Source organism: Bufo gargarizans, chromosome 3 (assembly GCF_014858855.1).
Source record: "Bufo gargarizans isolate SCDJY-AF-19 chromosome 3, ASM1485885v1, whole genome shotgun sequence".
NCBI classification, from domain to species: domain Eukaryota; kingdom Metazoa; phylum Chordata; class Amphibia; order Anura; family Bufonidae; genus Bufo; species Bufo gargarizans.
In genome coordinates, this window is record NC_058082.1 from 509,730,798 (window position 1) to 509,752,831 (window position 22,034).

The following is a 22,034-nucleotide window of genomic DNA, read 5'->3' on the forward strand; positions in this document are numbered from 1 at the left end:
AAAAACTACAGATTCCTCTGCAAAAAATGAGCCCTCAAACAGCTCCATAAACATAACTATAAAAAAGTTATGGGGCGCAGGATATAGTAATGAAAAGAAAAAAAATTTTTTTTCCAAGGTCTTATTATTTTTTTGTCACTCCCCGACCCCCCCCAATTTTTTTTATTTTTTTTATTCACTGTGATAAAAAGCCAAACATACCACAAAAATGGTACCAATAGAGACTGCAGCTCGTCCTGCAAAAAAACAAGCCCTCATACAACTCTGTAGATGGAAATTTTAATAAGTTACGGCTGTTAGAAAATGGCAATGCAAAGAGAAGTTTGATTATTTTTTCAAAGGTTTTTATTTTTTTTAAGTAGTAAAAAAAAATCTGTACAAGTTTGGTATCACTGGATTCAATTCGTATTACATAGTAACATAGTACATAAGGCCGAAAAAAGACATTAGTCCATCCAGTTCGGCCTGTTATCCTGCAAGTTGATCCAGAGGAAGGCAAAAAATATATATTTATACATATTAATTAGATCTCCCCTCAGTCGTCTCAGTGAATAGCCCTAATTTTAATAATCTTTCAGGGTACTGTAGTTGCCCCATTCCAGTTATTACTTTAGATGCCCTCCTCTGGACCTTCTCCAGCTCTGCTATGTCTGCCTTGTTTACAGGAGCCCAGAACTGTACACAGTACTCCATGTGTGGTCTGACTAGCGATTTGTAAAGTGGTAGGACTATGTTCTTATCACGGGAATCTATGCCCCTTCTGATGCAACCCATTATCTTATTGGCCTTGGCAGCAGCTGCCTGACACTGGTTTTTGCAGCTTAGTTTGCTGTTTATTAAAATTCCTAGATCCTTTTCCATGTCAGTGTTACCGAGTGTTTTACCATTTAGTATGTATGGGTGACTTGCATTTTTCCTTCCCATGTGCATAACTTTACATTTATCAGTGTTAAACCTCATCTGCCCAAGCCTCCAATCTATCCAGATCCCTCTGTAGTAGTATACTGTCATCATCAGTTTAAATTACTTTTGCGAAAATTGATACTTTACTATGCAAGCCTTCTACAAGATCATTAATAAATATATTGAAGAGAATAGGGCCCAATACTGACCCCTGAGGTACCCCACTAGTGACAGTGACCCAATCTGAGTGTGTACCATTAATAACCACCCTCTGTTTTCTATTACTTATCCAGTTACTTACCCACATACAGACATTTTCTCCCAGTCCAAGCATTCTCATTTTATATACTAACCTTTTATGTGGTACAGTGTCAAATGCTTTGGAGAAGTCCAGATATACGACATCCATTGATTCGCCGCTGTCAAGTCTAGAACTTACCTCCTCATAGAAACTGATTAAATTAGTTTGACATGATCGATCCCTCACGAAGCCATGCTGATATGGCGTTATTTGCTTATTTCCGTTGAGATGCTTTAATATAGCATCTCTCAGAAAACCTTCAAACAGTTTACCCACAACAGATGTTAAACTTACCGGCCTATAGTTTCCAGGCACTGTTTTGGACCCTTTTTGAATATTGGCACCACATTTGCCATGCGCCAATCCTGTGGGACATTCCCTGTCAGTATAGAGTCTGCAAATATCAGAAATAAGGGTCTGGCTATGACATTACTTAATTCCCTTAGGATACGGGGGTGTATGCCATCCGGTCCTGGCGATTTGTCTATTTTAATCTTTTTAGGTCGCTGATGTACTTCTTCCTGGGTCAGACAGGACACTTTTAATGGGGAATTTATTTTTACATTCTGCATGTCATCTGACAGTTTATTTTCCTCAGTGAATATATTTGAGAAAAAAATATTTAACAGCTTTGCTTTCTCCTCATCGCTCTCTGCAACTTCCCCCTCATTACTCTTTAAAGGGCCGACACCTTCAGATTTATACTTTTTAACATTTATATAATTGAAGAACATTTTAGGGTTAGTTTTACTCTCTTTGGCAATTAATCTCTCGGTCTCTAGTTTGGCCGCTTTTATTTGTTTTTTACATGTTCTATTTTTTTCCTTATAGTTTTTCAGTGCTTCCTCGCTACCCTCCTGTTTCAGTGAATTATATGCTTTCTTTTTGTCATTTATTGCTTTCTTTACAGTTCTATTTATCCATATTGGTTTCTTTTTGTTCCTTAACCTTTTATTCCCATACGGTATGCACCTCTCACAATGAGATTTTAGGATGTTTTTAAAGATATCCCATTTTGTGGCTGTATTTTTATTTTTGAGGCCTTTGTCCCAGTTAGTTCGGCCTATGGCCTCTCTTAGTTGGCTAAATTTAACTTTTTTGAAGTTTGGTATTTTTGTTCCTCCCTGTAGAAACGCTCCTTTGAATGATAATTGGAAGGTTATTACTTTATGATCACTATTTCCCAGGTGTCCCCCAACCTGCACATCTGTTGTTCTGTCAGGCCTATTGGTCCAGTATGGCCGTCCCTCTAGTCGGGTCCTGAACCAGTTGGGAGAGGTAATTGTCTTTGGTTATTGCCAAGAAGCTATTTCCCTTATGAGCTATACAAGTTTCAGTTTCCCAGTCTATATCTGGGTAGTTGAAGTCCCCCATAATAACCACCTCATTATGATTTGCCGCCTCGTCTATCTCGTTTAGTAGTAGATTTTCTGTGGACTCTGGTATATTAGGTGGTTTATAATAAACTCCTATTAGTAATTTATTGTTGTTTGTAGCTCCATGTATCTCTACCCACAGTGACTCCACATGTTCATGTCCCTCACTTATATCTTCACGGAGTGTGGGCTTTAGACAGGACTTTGCATAAAGGCAGACCCCTCCCCATCTCCGGTTTTGACGATCCTTTCTAAACAGACTGTAAACTTGTACATTAACTGCCCAGTCATAGCTATCATCCAGCCATGTCTCAGTTATTCCCACTATGTCATAGTTCTCCTCACACATCAGTAATTCCAGTTCCCCAGTTTTATTAGTCAGGCTTCTGGCATTAGTATACATACATTTGAGAGGTTTATGTATATTTTTTACCCTACACCTTTCCTTCTGAACTGTTCTAGTCCCTCCTTCCATTCCTCCCTCAGTCCCACTACCTTGCCCCCGGTCTCTATCTGCACTATCTTCCCCTCCTATAATGTAATTTTCCTCCCCCCCAGTCCCCAGTTTAAACACTCCTCCGACCTTCTAGCCATCTTTCTTCCCAGCACAGCTGCCCCTTCCCCATTGAGGTGCAGCCCGTCCCTACGATAGAGCCTGTAGCCGATAGAAAAATCGGCCCAGTTCTCCAGGAACCCAAACCCCTCCTTCCTACACCAGTTCTTGAGCCACTTGTTAATCTCCCTAATCTCCTGTTGCCTTTCTTGTGTGGCTCGTGGTACAGGCAGTATTTCGGAAAATACTACCTTAGAGGTCCTTGCCCTCAGCTTTTGACCTAAATCCCTGAAATCATTTTTAAGGACTCTCCACCTACCTCTAACTTTGTCATTTGTTCCGATATGGACCATGACCACTGGATCGTCTCCAGCCCCTCCCAGTAATCTGTCAACCCGATCCGCGATGTGTCGAACTCTAGCGCCAGGAAGACAGCACACTGTTCGGCGAGCACGGTCTTTGTGACAGATTTCCCTATCTGTTTCCCTAATAATTGAGTCTCCCACTACCAGCACCTGTCTGGCCTGCCCTGCTCTTCTGGTTCCCTGCTTACTGGAGCTGACATTCCCTTGACTGGCAGAGGAAGTGTCTGGCTGCGGCAGTGCCGTCCCTGGACTGACATCCCCCTCATCTGCCAAACGTGCAAACTTGTTGGGGTGTGTCAGATCAGGGCTAGCCTCCCTGGCACCCTTCCCTCTACCCCGCTTTCTAACTGTTACCCAGCTAGCTACCTCACTTTCCTCAGCCTCCTCTCTGTCACCCTCCCCCTCATCTACCCCAAAGAGTGCTTGCTCGGTGAGAAGCAAACTCTTTTGCAAATTGTCAATGCTTCTCAGTGTTGCAACTTGCCCGTTTAGAGACTCGATTTGCGATTCCAAACGGGTAATTTGCTCATATCTTGAACAAAGATATGCACCCTTGAACTCCTGTTCCAGGACTGCATAACATCATGCAAGATGTGCACTGGACTGCGTTGTCAAAGTAAAACAGTATATATGATTTAGAATTAGACCCTGTCTGCTGTAGTTGAAGGACTACGTAATATTAAGCCGCAAAATTGTTTTAGCGCACAGTGTCAGTGTCAAAACCCCAATTTAACGCCACAAAGATTTTTTTTTTTTTTTACCATTTTCCAATAACAGGCACGTTAAATTAAATGGTGCCATTAAAGAAAAATGCATCTTATCCCACAGAAACAAGCCCTCATATGTGAATGGAAAAATAAAAATAAATTATGGCTATTGGAATGTGGGGTGGAAAAAACATAAAATGCAAGACAAAATAGGCCTGGTATTTAGTGGTTAAAACACAAGAAAAACTATACATATATTGCATCGGAGTAATCTTACTGGTCCAGAATGAAGGGAACATGTCAGTTTTATCGCATAGTGAATGCCTTAAAAACAAAACCCAAACTGTGGCGGAATTGAATTTGGAGCTTCCCATTACATCATATGCAATATTAAACAGTACCATTAGAACAGGCATCCTCAAACTGCGGCCCTCCAGCTGTTGCAAAACTACAACTCCCAGCATGCCCGAACAGTCTACAGGTATCTGCCTACAGCAGGGCATTGTGGGAGTTGTAGTTTTACAACAGCTGGAGAGCCGGAGTTTGAGGATGTCTGCATTCGAAAGTAAAACATGAGCCCTCATACGGCTATGTGAATGGAAAAAATCACCATGTGAGGAAGGGGCTAAAGTAAACTTTTTGTGTTCAAGAGGCCGCACACACATAGTGGATACAAACAAAGTGTATGTAAAGGGAGTCTGTCAGCAGTTCTGAGCATGCGAGAGGCTGGGGAGGGGGGTACACACATTCCTCTTGTGGATCTTTTTGTAATTAGATGAAGTTGTTCAGCAGCCCCAGTTATGGGGGAGATGAACTCTTGTAGGGTTGTGCAGGCATACGCACTAGACTTATGTTGACTGATCCTGACTATTTTGGCAGAACTGGGCAACCATCCAATGTGTATGGGAGCCTACCAAATGTTCCCCAACTACAGAGGAGAGAAGGATCAGGCTGTTGGATCTCGAGATACCTGATCCTTTTGTTCAGGGGGATAAGGGATAAGCAGTCGTCAGAGGTGTCTGGCACTGGCTTATTCCAGCATGTGTTTGTATGGGGAGCTGAGAGAGGTGGTTGTCAGTCGACACCTGTGTAATGTGTATAGACAGAAGCAGCAGCCGCCTTCTACTGGCCTCCTGGCCATCACATAACCAGCAGATCTGCCACTCGTCCATCCCTAGTGCTCATTAAGCACTGTATCTGAGAGCAGAAAAGATACAAGCGGTAAAATGTTAGTCGTAGGAGTCTTTTAATTGTCTATACAGTATGTGTGTACATTTGGCTGTCTTTTGCATTCACAGTTGTTAATTTGTGCTTTACTAGTCTCGTTTGTGTTTTAGGTACTTGAGGTCACATCTCCAACAGCTGGGAGCGTATTAGTGGGTACATCTCACGTAGCACTCCTGCAGGCATCTCGGGAAATATCTATTAGGACAATGTCCCCCAGTGGAGAATCCATGGACTCAGTGCCAGCTCACATACCTGCTGCCTTTGTGAAAGTCCCTGACAGTCCTTCTTTGTCACATACCTTTTCTGACACTAGCCTTACATGTCAGCAAGCATCAGGGCACAACCTGTCTTCTCCTTCTGAGAAGTTCCCTTCTATGCCTCTTACTTCATCATCACCCTGTTCACTGCGTAATCCGCCAGCCTCCGTTCCCCAAGCCAATATCTCCGTCTATACAAACTGTATTAGGGGTGACTCCATGGACTGTCTGCCAGTTCAGGCCTCGTCACTCAGTGCTTCCTCGGGTTACTGCCAAGGATCTTCCAGTTCAGAGCCTGCTGAGGTACAAGCATCATGCCAAGGTACACAGGACAGTGTCCCATCCACTGTTCCTGAAGCTATCCGACCTGAACACAGATTGCAGCCTGGAGCAACAGCACTACAAGAACACCGTCAAGTAAGTTTTTGGTAATTTGTGAGATTTCTTAAAATTGAACGTTTATATTGTGCATGTATAATAATCAGTCAAAATGGATGTCCAGCTTTAATCACCATGTCATTTTAGATCTAAAATTTTTTTCTGAACTTTTGGGAATACTAAAATACAGACAACATCCATTACCTTTTTACCCCTTATAAGTCCATTAGGTACTCGTGTACAGGCAATCCACGTCTTTTGTTATCTCCCTGTCTGCAGTTCAGTGGTTTCTGGTGGCATCCAAAGCTAGTATAGTCTGACAGGTACATTTTGCCATTTTCTAGACTCCCAAGGCAAGTTTTTAATTCTGTATTTTTATTCTAAGAGGTAAGTGCTAATTTTATGTTTATAATGATGACCTATAAATCAGGCTTAGCTGCGCCTAGGCCATGCGACTGATGTACGGTGATGTCACATGGCCTAGGAAGAGGCCACTGCACTCCTGGAGAGCTGGCCTCTTCTAACAACTGATCGGCAGTGGTGCCAGGTGTCTGACCCTGCCTATCTGATATTGATGACCTATTCAGAGGATAGGTCAATATAATTCACCTGATAACCCCTTTAAATGGTCTATGTAATCCTTTCTAGAAAATGCTTCCAAACACCAAAGAACCTGAAATAAATGGCAGAGTAAACACCAGCCGCCTGCCAATGGGTATAACTTGGTGCAAGGAGAACAGTTTGGAATTAAGCACAACTGCCAAAGAGGAGTGTTCGAGCCCAGAGGCTGGGATGTCAGAGGAAGCGGAGCCAACCAACCTAAGCTGCCGGGGAGGTTCCATTGAAGACTTTCTTGAAGTGGACAGTAATAAGATAAAGGAGTCAAGTGTGAATAAAGCCAGTGCTGAAACCGAGGTTTGTATCCAAGGAAAGTATAGGACAGCTTTCAGAAATGTAGATGAAATTTGGAAAAATCCTGATGCTACAGCAGCATATAAGGCACATAGATGGCATTCCTTAATATAGCGTTATCAGAACTGCTCTCATTTGAGGTGGAGTTGGCTGATATATCAGTGCAGCATCACCTAAGTGAGTATTCCAGGAACAAGAAGTTATACCCTGTCCAATGGTTAGAGGATAACATCTAGATTTGTGGGGTGCTGGGCTCCCTGTTTGAATAGAGCAATGGTTGAGCATCCACTGCTCTGTGCTCTATATTTTGCAGTCCCATGGACTTGAATGGAGCAGCTATGTTTCGCTTTATTAATACGTGGAGAAGGGGTTCCAGCGGTCAGACCCTCACAAATCTATATATAACCAGTGGATAGGGAATAACTTCTTGCTACTGGAATACCACTGATGTTATAGTTATCTCCTATTCCGTGGAAGGGAGAACTTACTGTTACTAGAATACCTCTTTAAAAGGGTTGTCCACCCTCATGTAATTTTTTTAAATGGCGGTCATTGCCTGTCGAGGAAACCATACTTAACTGCTTCCCATGCTCTGTTTCGTGTGTGCGGGTCCACAGTTGTCCTGAGTGCTCTTCCGACCCCGCATGGACTGCGTTACATGTGCCTCTGCAGCCACGACTGGCTCCAATGGTGGTGTCCTCAACTATATGAAGTAGAACAAACGCATAAAATTCCACTTTAATGTAAAAAATATTGTGGTAAATAGACATTATTGTGATTATTCCACAGTTTAGAACTTATGATTTGTTTCCATGCTGTGCCTACAGTAATTGCTGCCATACCATTTAAAGATAAATATGGATCACCTAGTTATTTTTTTACCCTTCTGCAATCAGGATGTGGTGAAATTGCAATTGGACACACATTCCAGTGTACATCTTGATCACAGCCGTAGTTCTAATCTCTCTGATATCCTGGAGGAAGAGGAGGATGTGGAAGAAGATGATTGCAATGTTGTTCCCAGTGCCAAAAAATGGGGACAGTCGTCAACAAGTACAGGTGGAGACAGTTCTGGGAAGGTATGTTATACAAGCCTTCTAGGTAAAGCCATCTTGAAATTATACTTAGGCAACTTTAAAGAATAAAGTAACATCTAGAGAAGCAAGACAGATAGGACATGTAAATACCCTGTGACTACATTATTTAATACTGTAGATGTAAATTTTCCATTGCTCATAATGTTCCCATGTCAGGACCGGAGCCCTTGTGACAGACAAAAGCAACACGAGTGAGTGTATTAAAATACAATTGTTATCTACTGTTGATAAAGTAGGGGGCTTACACTAAAGCTGGCCATACACATTAGCCTCATTCCCACAACTGTATTTTTGGTCTGCCTCCGAGCCACATTTTTTGCGGATTGCACGCTGGCCCCTTCATTTCTATGGTCCCACAAAAAAAATTGGACAGCACATGTAAGTCATGAAATTATAGAACATGTCCTATACGCAAAACGCACAAGAATAGGCATTTTGATATTGGCGGGCCCACAAATATGCAGGATGCAGACGGCCGGGATCTGTATTTTGCAAATCTGTGGTTTGCGCATGGCCGTGAATGTTCGAGGAGACTAGGATCAGGCAAATGAATATTTTCGCCTGATCCTTTTATTCTCCTGAGAGATAAGCCATCATTACTAGTGTAAACCTGTCCAGCAGTCAAATGATTAATGAGAATTCACCTGCTTTTCATTCATTGCATCTTTTATGATGACTTAGTAATTTTCTATTGTATTCACTAGTGTATATTACATGATTGTGCTTTTTGATTCCCTTTAAAAATGCATGTAGTTGGACTGTTGTGAGACAGACAGCGATGAGGAAATTCTTGAAAGGATTTTGGATCTACCTTTACAGAAACATTGCAGTAAGAAGTTATTTAGCATCCCAGAGGTGACTGAAGAAGAGGATGAAGATGAAGATCTCTCTCCTCACATTGTTTCTAAGAATCCACAGTGTAGTATGGAGCCACAGAAGTACAAGTATGGAAATCCCCACAAAGCCTTCTCCACAAAAAACGGATCTACAAGTTCATTAAACCTACCCACGGAGACACCCATCAAAGTGAGCGTGATGAACCACAAGAAAGTGGAATGTGGGGAAGACTGTGTCTTTCTTGATGAGGACTTTTGTCCTAAATCAAAGAGTTGTGTTTATCAGTCTCCATCGGACATAAGGCCTCCAGTCTCTGAAAACCAGATGTGGAAAGCAAAAAGGATCAGCTATGATAATGACAGAGCTTGCTGTTTCATAGAGCCTAATCGAAAGAAGCAGAGTGATAGTCGGGAGCACTGCAGCCGAATGTCCACAAATTCTAATCAAGGTGGCTTTTACACCCCTCGATCAAACAAACCGAAAGAGCCATTATCTTGTGGTACAGCTCGAGACACCTCCCAAACAAACCACAAAAGCCTAAGGAATAAACCGTCTCGAAATACTCAAAGGCGTCGCCTGCTTGGCTCCTCTAATTTCAAACCTAAAGCTCCTGGGTCTTTTAGCAGTAGCCATTTAGAAATTGATGTAGAATATGACACAGAAGATGAGGAAGAGCCGTCTTTCCCAGCCCATAACACCAGCCGGGCTAAAGTTGATCTTTGGGAAGATGGTTCTCAGACTGACCGGGAAGGTTTGAGTGAAAGCTCTGGTTACTCTGAGCCGATCCAGTATACAAGAAAGAAAAATGACGTGAAGAGACAAAATAAAGAACATGGCACAGGAGAATATCTTAAGGGAACCCAATCCCTTCCCCTGAGCTGCAAAAAAGATGGTTCGGTTCACAGAGCAGCAAGTAGTAGAAGTATGCGATCAGTTCAGTGGGAATGTGATGGAAAGGTGATGCTTGAACCCCTAATGCTTACAGTGATGTGCTCAGCTGGTTTCTAGATGCCTTATGTAGTGGCTGTAGCTTTAGCACTACCCTCTCTTCCTTGTCTGCTTTTTATATGCACTGAAACATCAGCCAGCTGAGAAAATGAGATGTTTCGGAGCTTCTGCTGTCACTCATGGCTTTGCGTTATGTGCTTTGTAGATTGATGTATCCAAAACCATTAAGCATACAATATTCCTCATTGAAAAATTTACATAATTAGCATTTATCAGTTGTAAAACCTGTCGCCTCTCCTGACATGTCTGCTTTGGTAAGTATTCCTATTCCCCATGAAATATCAATTCTGGAGCGTCTTTTCTCATTTCTCCTGGATATTTATTAATAAATTGACAAACGAGTAAACCATTCTACTTGCCAAAGAAGCGTGTCCCTGCCTGCTCGGCACTGATGGGACAGTCTGAAGACAATGCAGGAACACATCCCTAACTGAATAACAGGATGCCAGAAAAGATGTTGCAGAATTATTTTTCACTGGGCATACACGTTCAGGGGAGATGACTGATCCACTTTAAAGGGGTTGTCCATGAAAAATGTTGTTTATAGTTAAATCCAGATCGTAATTAGAAAAAAAAATGATAATTCTAAAAATATTCTTGGATTGATGATGGTTTACTGCCACCTGCTGTTTTTTTTTTTTTTATCAAATCATTTTTTATTGCTCATAAATATTAAGCATTTTCTTCAAGTACATTGTCATTTCCATCAAAATGCAGCCCCCTGCTGTTTTTAATTGTCTTTCTGTGTCCACCTCAGTAAGTGAGCCAAGGGGGACAAACATGCTCAGTCCTGCTTCCCTCTCTGCTCCTTCGGAAATGTGTAGGGATTTCTGGGAGGGGTGATCAGGTTTCTTCTGAAGCTGCAGCGTCTTTTCTGCATGTCAGAGGAGATAATGAGCAAGTGATAAGAGAGTGAGACAGAGTTACTGTAATTGCACTTGCTCATTATCTCCTTGATAAGCAGTTCAGATGCATGGCTTACTTCGCCAAGGATCCCTTCACATACTCGAAAGAGCAGAGACAGAAACAAGATTAAGCATGTGTGTTCACCCTAGAACTTTTAGGGTATGTTCACACAATGGATTTAGAAAATCCGCCTACAAAATTCAGTGCAGAATCTGCACATTTTTCATGCATTTTTTTTTTTTTTTTTACTGTTCCCATTAATTTAATTGGGAAATTCAGTGAGTATTCCACCCCAAAATAGGACACGCTTGTTTTTTCCACGCGGGGAAAAAAAAGCAAATGTGGCTTCCCATTGAAATTAATTGGAGGCGTTTTCCAGGTGTTTTTTGGAGCTGATTTTGAGTTGGAAATGCGCCAACATTAGCACCGAAAAACTCTGTGTGAACTGGCCCTTCCATAGGTGTACACAAAACGGCTGTTCAATAGAAACAGCAGATGGCGCTGTACTAATATATTTTTTTCTTTTTTTGCACCTAAAGTGTACATAAACTTATAAATAAAATTTATTACATCATATAGTAAATGTGATTAAATACATTTTTCTAATATGCTTACTTTTTTTTTTTTTTTACTTTTCCTTGGGAAATAGGTTGCTGAAGTTCAGGTGCCTATTGCGCTTTAGAATCTGTACTCTCGTACACAGCTGTGTATAAATGCACTGACTCAGTGAGGCCGCACTATTCAGGCAGGAGCACAGCGCTGCTAAAGCCTCGCATAGATGTGCCATGTCAGGCTTTAGCACAGTGGGCACAGGCAGAAGAAGCAATGTGCTATGTGAGCTCCTGCCTGCACTTGTTCCTGCTATGCTTTGCTAATATCCTGCACCAGTGGAATCCATACTCCCATAAACAGCAGTGTACAAGAGTACGGATTCTAAAGCGCAATAGACACCTGAACTTAAGCAACCTATTTCTCTAGGAAAAGTAAAAAAATTAATAAAGTATATTAGAAACACTAATTTATTCACATTCACAATAGGTTTTAATAAATTATATTTATAAGTTTAGGCAGAAATTCAACAGAACAAAGCAATCGCAAAAAAACAGAGGTGCCCATACATTGTACATAGACAACGGTGCAAAGAACCTGAAGTAGACAATAGTCAGTGAATGCACCAGTGTCACACAGATGAAGCGATATAGGAGGTCTTTTACTATCGACAAATACGCCTTTTATTAGGCATATTTCTGGTGCAGATTGTGGCGCAAAAGTTATTTGCACCGCAATCTGTGACTCTTCCCCGCTCACGCCAGGTCTAAAAAAGTAGATGTGGCACGATGGCGAAGGGGCCGGGAGGCCATCATTGCGTTTCAGGATAAAGGCTTTTTTAAATGCAAATATAAAAAATCTAAAAATATATCCTTGATGCTGGCTCCATTCACATGTCCGCAATTCTGTTCCGCATTTTGCAGAACGGAATTGCGGACCCATTCATTTCTATGGGGCCGCACTATGTGCTGCCCGGATCCGGAATCGCGGACCCGCACTTTCAGGTCCGCAATTCCGTTCCCCCCCAAAAAATAGAACATGTCCTATTCTTGTCCATAATTGTGGACAAGATTAGGCATTTTCTATTATAGTGCCGGCGATGTGCGGTCCGCAAAATGCTGAATGCACATTGCCGGTGTCCGTGTTTTGCGGATCTGTGGATCCGCAAAATATTTACGGACGTGTGAATAGACCCTTAGCTGTACACAATATTTTTCGTAGGACAACCTCATTAAGTACATTAATCCACAGAATTGCCAGTATGAAACGTGCAGTACATTGCTTTAGTACCCCCTGTAAATATAACTTGTGTTCATTGCAATTGGGCAGGAGGGGTCTGAGGATTCTCTGTGAATTGTTTGATCTCGGTGTAGTAAGTTAAACCTGTGAGAACACTGTGCAGTCTCCCTCTACTGGTTACAGATAGATGCTGTTAAGATCCCAATTGCCATCTATATTTTACTATATCTATGTTTATATGGATAAAAGCAAGACAAAACAAATTAATAATTTGCATTCAGTTTGTGTTCTTTCGAGAACACATTATGATCTAATGCATATATTTCATACAGTAATAATCCAAGATCGATGTAAATTATAGAGAGGAGTATTGTATGCGATCCCAGTTCCTTGAAGCATTCTGGTCGTGCGTGCAGCCTCGTCGCAGCTTGGCCTTGATATGATTTGTTAATTATTTATACTGTTGCTTTGTCTATAGGAGGATTTAACTGAAGATCCAAAGATCTGCTCACAGCTCAGTCCTACTGGATACCTAACATCAGACAGGAAGACGGGCACAAGTCGTCTGACTTCAGACTCTGAGTCGGGTACATTTTTCAATGTTCTTCTTTATAAACTGTAGTAATTATTGGTATTGTGGGGTTATTTTGGGGGGTTATCAATGATTATTTCCCTCTTTCAGATGCTGCACATTCCACACAGCCAGAGTGTTGTCAAGAAAGACTATTAGAAGATAAACTTTGCCCCTCAAAAGAACAGGAAGCAAATTCTGTTAGGCTTTTTGTAGCCCTTTTTGATTACGATCCAGAGACGATGTCACCTAATCCAGAGGCATATATGGAAGAACTTCCCTTTAAAGAGGGACAGATTTTACAGGTATGTAACATTTTAATTTCATCAAGCATACATTTTACAGTCTCCCAGACTCATGTTAGGAGCAGAACATGACATCCCTGCAAACCTATATAAATAAACCCTGCCTCCGTTATATAAAAAAAAATATATTTTTTCAGGTGTTTGGCGATAAAGATGCTGATGGCTTTTACCATGGCAAATGTGCAGAAAGAACTGGGTACATCCCTTGCAACATGGTCTCTGAATTACGTATCGAGAGTGAAGAAGTCAGAATGCAGCTTTTGAGACGGGGTCACCTAACACCAACTTCTCTACTAAGTGACTTGGGTAAGTGCTCTCGTTGAGCTCTTATGTCTGCCAAACAGAAACCATATTAAGCAATTTGTCCATAATGCATAGTGTAATTTCATTCATCAATCCCGTTACCATGCCTGTTTAGTTATGACATAAAAGAGGGAAATATTTGAAGGTTTTTTGGCGTAGTTATAAGTTGCTTTTAATTGCCACTGCTGAAATCTACCATCCCCACTATATTTCTCTATCTGACTGTAGTGGTATGGTCATAAGGCATGGACACACAGCAGAGTTTCCATACTTTTAATTTATTTATTGTTTTATGGTAGCAGCAAAGTTTTTACCAAATTTTTACCACACACTGAAGTAAAACAAAATACATGTGGAAATAGAGCTGAGGTGCAGTTTTTAAATCTGCAGCATGTCAATTTATGTCAATTGTTATGACTCTTCATTGTATATTTCAACCTTTGTAATGCATTTGTTGAAATCTGCAGAAAATCTGCATCAGATCCACATGCATGCGGATTCTGCTGCAGGTTTGTCACAATTTTAAAAAAAAAACATTTTTGCTTAAATTTCTGCACTTTTTCCCCCCAAACTTGGGAAAAATGTCAGTGCATCTTATAAAGCGAATACTAGTGAGCGATTCTATTATGGAAGTGCTCACTAGTATGCAGTAGGTGTGGGGAGCTGGGAGTGAAGCACTGCGAGTGCTGCCAGAGCTCACCCTCCCTGGTGTTCCTTCGTGGGGCCGAGCTGCACTTTTCTGACTGCGTACAGCATCAGGACTTAGCGTGAGCACTATGACCTAATGCTGCACTCAGTCAGGTGACAGTGCAGCGCAGGCCCAGAGAAGATCAGGCAGTGAAGAATGCAGGGGAGACCGCCGTACCTGGAGAGTAGAGGCTGAGCAGGAGAGGTAGGTGAATGTATTTATTTTAAGGTCTAATACAGGAGTCTGGCATAGTCTGATGGGGGCGTCCTGAGAGGGGGGTCTGATACGGGTGTCTGAAATGGAGGTCTGATATGGGGATCTGATCTGGAGGTCTGATCTGATATGGGGTATGGTGTGAGGATCTGATATGAGGGTCTGATGTGAGGTCCTTATATGGGAGTCTGATGTGAGGCTCTGATACGGGGGGTCTGATCTGAGGATCTGATATTGAGGTCTGATCTGAGGTCTAATGAAAAATATTTTTTTTTTATTTTCCTGCTCTAAAACCTGGGGTGCATCTTATCATCAAGTGCGTCTTATAAAGCAAAAAATACAGTACATTCTGTTTTAAAAGACTCGCTGTTTTGAGCAGCAGATTTTCAGATTCACAGCGGCGACAGCGCGCCATATCTATTGCGGAAAAGCATACATTTTCATCACATCACATCACAGTGAAATCTGTACTTGCATGCTCATTTCCAGGATGATACATCTTAATATTTATACTGTATTAAGTTATTCACTACACTGTTTTCAGTTTTCAATAGCTTTTGTCCTACAGCCTTAAAGAGGACCTTTCATCGGTCCAAACATTGTGAACTAAGTATCATGACATATACAGCGGCGCCCAGGGATCTCACTGCACTTACTATTATCCCTGGGCGCCGCTCCGTTCTCCCGTTATATCCTCCGGTATGTTCGGGGACTTGGTTATAGTAGGAGGAGTCTGCCCTTGTTCTGCTGGGCATCTCCTCCTCCTAGGCTGTAGCGCTGGCCAATCCCATCGCAGAGCTCACAGCCTGGGAGGAAAAAACTCCCAGGCTGTGAGCTCTGCGCTGCGATTGGCCAGCGCTACAGCCTAGGAGAAGGAGATGCCCAGCAGAACAAGGGCAGTCTCCTCCTTCTATAACCAAGTCCCCTAAGTCTCCGCCTACTATAACCAAGTCCCCGAACATACCGGAGGACATAACGGGAGAACGGAGCAGCGCCCAGGGATAATAGTAAGTGCAGTGAGATCCCTGGGAGCCGCTGTATATGTCATGATACTTAGTTCACAATATTTGGACCGATGAAAGGTCCTCTTTAATTTCAGTGCATCTGCAAGCTATTTCCTTCTTGTTTTAGACTGCCATGGAGCTGCTCTGACAGCTCCATATGTAGCTGTTTGAACACCTGGGAGCTGATGAACACTTCATGTAGCTAAACTCTTTATCAAACTGATAAGAATATGGCTTTAAGTTTTTTGGGGGGGTCTATTGATGTTCTATCCCCCAGGATAGGTCGTCAGTATCTAATCATTTGGCCATGACTCCGGCACCACGCCAATCAGCTGTTTGAAGAGGCCACGGTGCTCCTGTAAGTTCTGCGGCCTCTTCCTAGGCCAGTGAGTGTCACATTCATTGATCACATGGTTTAGTTGAAGTTCATCCTGTTCAGCTGAATGGGCCTGATCTACAGTATCAAGCACAGCATCTGTACAATAGGCGGTGATCTGCTTGGTATACTACAAGGAGACCAGCAGCGCTCACGGGAGTGGCATGGCCTCTTCAAATAGCTGGTTGTCGGGCCCTCACCGATCACATATTAAAGACCTATCCTGAGGATAGGTCATCAATATAGAAGACTCGGAATAACCCTCTAAATGAGTGTTTATGAAATGCCAGAAGTTCAGAAATCAGGCTACACATCTAGCCGTCAGAGCAACTCACTGACGGAATCACTGTAAAGGAGAAAGCAATAGTCTGCAGATACACTGAAAGTAAGGGCTGTACAACAAAAACTGTTGTAGCCCAAAATAAGAAAATGCAATAATAAAAAAAAAGCCCCAATGGTGTCCATAGCCTTTAATGTAATGTAAATATCTCTTACTGCCACAGATGATGTTTTTTTTGGTGTGCACAATTGACATGCTGTGCATTTACATCATGCAATTCTTCATAATCCTTCAGAAACTAACACAACACACTGGCTCACTTACCTGTTTACAGAACATTTCTACAGGTCTCTTCCATTTAGGGCAAACAGCGGGTCTGCAATATACAGGCTCCGGCCGTGTGCACGCCGTATCACAAATGCAAACCCATTCTCTTATGTGCTTCCATGGGGTTTCTCTCCGTGCCACTGCACCGCAAAAAAATAGAACATGTTATATTTTTTAGCAGTGCAGACAGATCACAGACCCATTCATGTTAAATGTGTCTGGATCCATCTGCGGCAACTGCGCGGATGGTGCCCGTGGGCGCAAATTGCAGGTCCCCAGTGCACGAACGGTCGGCACACATTCATGTGCCTGAGCCCTTATAGAGAGAACATATTTAATGGTCCAAAACTTCAGGATAATTACTGTTCTTTCTGGGTCTATTGCTGTTCTATCCTCAGGATAGGCTCAGTATATCCTCAGTATCTAATCAGTTGGCCATGACTCCAGCACCCCGCCAATCAGTGGTTTGAAGAGGCCTTGGCGCTGCTGTTAGTGCTGCGGCCTCTTTCTAGGCCAGTGTTGTCACGTTCATAAAAAAAGGTGTTCGTAGCCTTTAATGTAATGTAAATGTCTCTTACTGCCACGGAAGATGATGTTTTTGGTGTGCACAATTGACATGCTATGTAGCCGAACATTTTTGGCTGATATATAATTCTGCAGTAAAACATATAGAATTGAGGAAATTGTAACAAAAAAGGAAGAAAAGTATTTTAAAACATTGTTACATAGTACTGTGGTATACTTTAGAAAATGTGGTTACATTTGACTAACAAAGAATTTCCTCCCTGAAATTCTTGATCACTCCTCATTTGTGGTCACTCTATCACTAAGGCTGGGTTCACACTTGAGCGTTGCGCAAACGCGCGTTTTACGCGCGTTTTTGACGCGCATTTTTATGCGCGTTTTTGTAATAGTAAACGCGCGTTTGACGCGCGTTTGTGTGATTCACTACAGTGTCCTATGGCCACAAACGCCCCAAAAGTCGCTCATGTACTTTTTGGAGCGTCGGGCGTTTTACAGCGCGATCGTACGCGCTGTAAAACGCCCAAGTGTGAACCATTCCCATAGGGAATCATTGGTTTCTCCTTGTTGAGCGTTTTACAGCGCGTAGGAACGCGCTGTAAAACGCTCAGGTGTGAACCCAGCCTAATTTCTTTTGCTGGCCGTACTGGTTTGAACCTGCTAAATGTGCGTCCTACATTACCTCCATGTCCACTGGTAACCCAGTCAAAATTATTTGAGTCCTTATCAGATATGCTGTCAGATTTGGTCAGTAAATGAATGACCTAATGCTTGTTGCTAACAACAGGCTAGATCTTATAAATTGAGTTTGCAGAGTTTTCGGCAAAGAGATTGTTTCAGAACAAGTAAGGACGAATACACATTAGTAGTAAATTGCCCTACCAAACATATGTCATAATACTTTTATGTAATACATTTCCCTTCAGTGGAAATGAAAGAGATCCCCTTAAAAGTGACCATTTACAAAAAAAAAATCTATACAGCATTGTGAATGCATAACTATAACATCTTGCTGCTAAGCTTTTTTTTTTTTTTCTTTCCTTATTACATGTATTTATATAGAGAAAAGGATGTTGAACAATTTTCTAATATACATAAAAATTTTGCTTGCAGACCTTTATTATATCCATACAGTAGTCTTTCCCTGAAGAAAAAGAAATGGTAAGGCCCATTGTAGTCCTGTAAATGGCATACTTGAGAAAGCTGGATAGGACTAAACATGGCATCCGTTATGTGAGCCGTAATGTGACCCGGCTTTCAGTTAATTGCCCAGGTATCTAACAGATGAATAGTAGTGTGCTGGGGAGCAAAACATGTACAGTATATACACTACTACTACCTGCAGCATCACATTATGTCTCAGTGTCTGTGTAGAAACAGATCCGTGTTTGTGTTTGTTTTTAACACTAAACTTTTACTAACGATATGACAACATCACCTAGAAACAGGCAGCCAAGGCCATTTTACATCATCACCTACAGACAGGTAGCTATGAGTTAGACCCCCTACACATTTTCATAAGCATTAATGTTATCTAATTTTAAGAATTCATCCAAGCCCTTTTTAAGACTGCCTGTTGTGACCACGTCCTGAGGTAGACTTTTCCACAGATTCACAGTTCTCACAGTAATGAAAACTTGATGTCTCTGGAAAATTAACTTTTCTTCTCCAGATGGAGGTGATTTTACAAGAAACAACTTTTCACCATACTTTTTGTACAGCCCATTTATATATTTGTATAAGTTAATTATGTCTCCCCTTAGACGTCTCTTCTCAAGACTAAATAAATTTAATTATTTTAACATTCCTATTAACTACGACCCTCCCTGCCCCTTATCAGTTTAGTCGCTCTCCTCTGTACTATTTCCAGCTCCAGAGCATCCTATCTATGGACTGGTGCCCAGAACTGAACTGCATATTCCAGATGAGGAGGCACCTAAGGTTTGTAAAGTGGTAATATTACATCCATGCCTCGTTTAATACATGACAATATCCTGCTAGCCTTAGAAGCAGCTGATTGATGTTGCATTCTATAATTTAATCTATGATCTACAAGGGCACCCAAATTCTTCTTTCAAATTACTCTCCCAGTGTTACCCTAGGACATATGATGCACGTAGATTATTACTACCCAGATGCATAACTTTACATTTAACTTTACATTTATCCACTTTATACGAAATGATAGATGAAACGGGCCTACTGGCCTTTCCCCACCCATGCAAGGCCCCTTTATTTAGACCTGGCGTGAGCAGGGAAGAGTCGCTGATTGCCTTTGCTCCACAATCTGCAACAGATATACGACTGAAAACTGGCATATATCTGATAGCAAATGACCCCCTATATTTGTACTTTCTAAGCCTATTGACCTTATTTTACCCATTAACCGTATCAAACAGTATCAAATGCCTTTGCAAAATCAAAGAACATTAAATCCACAGCCACCCCTCTGCAAACGTCTACTCAGCTCCTCATAAAAAAAATCAGGATAGTCTGACAACTTCTGTCCTTGGTAAACTATGATATTATTTAGTCACATACTCCTGTATATAGTCCCTTGAGAGTCCTTCAAATATTTTTTCCTACGACAATAAAAAAAAAAGGCTTACGGATTGTAGTCGGTATAATTTATATACAGTACAGACCAAAAGTTTTGGACACACCTTCTCATTCAAAGAGTTTTCTTTATTTTCAGGACTATGAAAATTGTAGATTCACACTGAAGGCATCAAAACTATGAATTCACATGTGGAATTATATACATAACAAAAAGTGTGAAACAACGGAAAATATGTCATATTCTAGGTTCTTCAAAGTAGCCACCTTTTGCTTTGATTACTGCTTTGCACACTCTTGGCATTCTCTTGATGAGCTTCAAGAGGTAGTCACCTGAAATGGTTTTCACTTGACAGGTGTGCCCTGTCAGGTTTAATAAGTGGGATTTCTTGCCTTATAAATGGGGTTGGGACCATCAGTTGGGTTGTGGAGAAGTCATGTGGATACACAGCTGATAGTCCTACTGAATAGACTGTTAGAATTTGTATTATGGCAAGAAAAAAGCAGCTAAGTAAAGAAAAACGAGTGGCCATCATTACTTTAAGAAATGAAGGTCAGTCGGTCCGAAAAATTGGGAAAACTTTGAAAGTGTCCCCAAGTGCAGTCACAAAAACCATCAAGCGCTACAAAGAAACTGGCTCACATGCGGACCGCCCCAGGAAAGGAAGACCAAGAGTCACCACTGCTGCGGAGGATAAGTTCATCACCAGCCTCAGAAATCGCAGGTTAACAGCAGCTCAGATTAGAGACCAGGTCAACAGAATATCTGCTAGGAAACCACTGCTAAGGACAGGCAACAAGCAGAAGAGACTTGTTTGGGCTAAAAAAAAACACAAGGAATGGACATTAGACCAGTGGAAATCTGTGCTTTGGTCTGATGAGTCCAAATTTGAGATCTTTGGTTCCAACCACCGTGTCTTTGTGCGACGCAGAAAAGGTGAACGGATGGACTCTACATGCCTGGTTCCCACCGTAAAGCATGGAGGAGGAGGTGTGATGGTGTGGGGGTGCTTTGCTGGTGACACTGTTGGGGATTTATTCAAAATTGAAGGCATACCAAACCAGCATGGCTACCACAGCATCTTGCAGCAGCATGCTATTCCATCCGGTTTGCGTTTAGTTGGACCATCATTTATTTTTCAACAGGACAATGACCCCAAACACACCTCCAGGCTGTGTAAGGGCTATTTGACCATGAAGGAGAGTGATGGGGTGCTGCGCCAGATGACCTGGCCTTCACAGTCACCGGACCTGAACCCAATCGAGATGGTTTGGGGTGAGCTGGACCGCAGAGCGAAGGCAAAAGGGCCAACAAGTGCTAAGCATCTCTGGGAACTCCTTCAAGACTGTTGGAAGACCATTTCAGGTGACTACCTCTTGAATCTCATCAAGAGAATGCAAAGCGGTAATCAAAGCAAAAGGTGGCTACTTTGAAGAACCTAGAATATGACATATTTTCAGTTGTTTCACACTTTTCTGTTATTTATATAATTCCACATGTGTTAATTCATAGTTTTGATGCCTTCAGTGTGAATCTACAATTTTCATAGTCATGAAAATAAAGAAAACTCTTTGAATGAGGTGTGTCCAAACTTTTGGTCTGTACTGTACATTTACATTTATATACATGTTTATGTACACATATACACATTTCTGAGTGCTGAATCAGAACATGTATGTCATGTATCAATGTTACTGAACCTCAGGGATTATATGATGAGAAGAGTGTCACATGAATGATGCCATGTTTCAGTTAGGCCATTACACATACATGGGCTATACCATTCTACTGTTTATAGGGGTCAACTGCCTGATATAAGAAAAGTATGTAGGCAGAATTTTAAGTACATGTCAATTAGAAAATTGTATGATTTCCTATGATCTAAATAAATACGTTTGTTAAAGGAAATATTAATTCATATTTTGTGTTAATATCAATCATTAATAATTATAAATAGGCGAGTAGTCTATTGATGACTCTGCCTATTTATACTATAAATACTAAATAACTCTGTTGCATTACCTAATTCCCTGAACTGCATGCGCCATATTACTACTATCACGGCTTGAATAATAAAAGGAATTTATTAAAACAATTACACGTCTACAGTCTATGTCTAAAATTATTGCTATAAGTATACATATTTATATCAATGGACATATAAACCTATATACTTATAGTCGCACACAGTAACATATATATCAACAACACTACAAAATACAATATCTTACACAATTCCTCCCCAAATCTACCTAAATAGCACACTTGCATAC

At 41.5% G+C, this 22,034-nt stretch overlaps 1 protein-coding gene across 1 annotated transcript in view; it reads left to right on the forward strand.

Moving 5' to 3' along the window:
- TSPOAP1 (TSPO associated protein 1) overlaps positions 1-22,034 on the forward strand; it is a 196,261-nt gene that overhangs the window by 142,874 nt on the left and 31,353 nt on the right. The window contains 7 exon segments of the mRNA XM_044285794.1: positions 5,543-6,106; positions 6,716-6,982; positions 7,876-8,058; positions 8,830-9,870; positions 13,094-13,202; positions 13,298-13,491; positions 13,629-13,797. Coding sequence (XP_044141729.1) covers positions 5,543-6,106; positions 6,716-6,982; positions 7,876-8,058; positions 8,830-9,870; positions 13,094-13,202; positions 13,298-13,491; positions 13,629-13,797 — 2,527 coding nt within the window.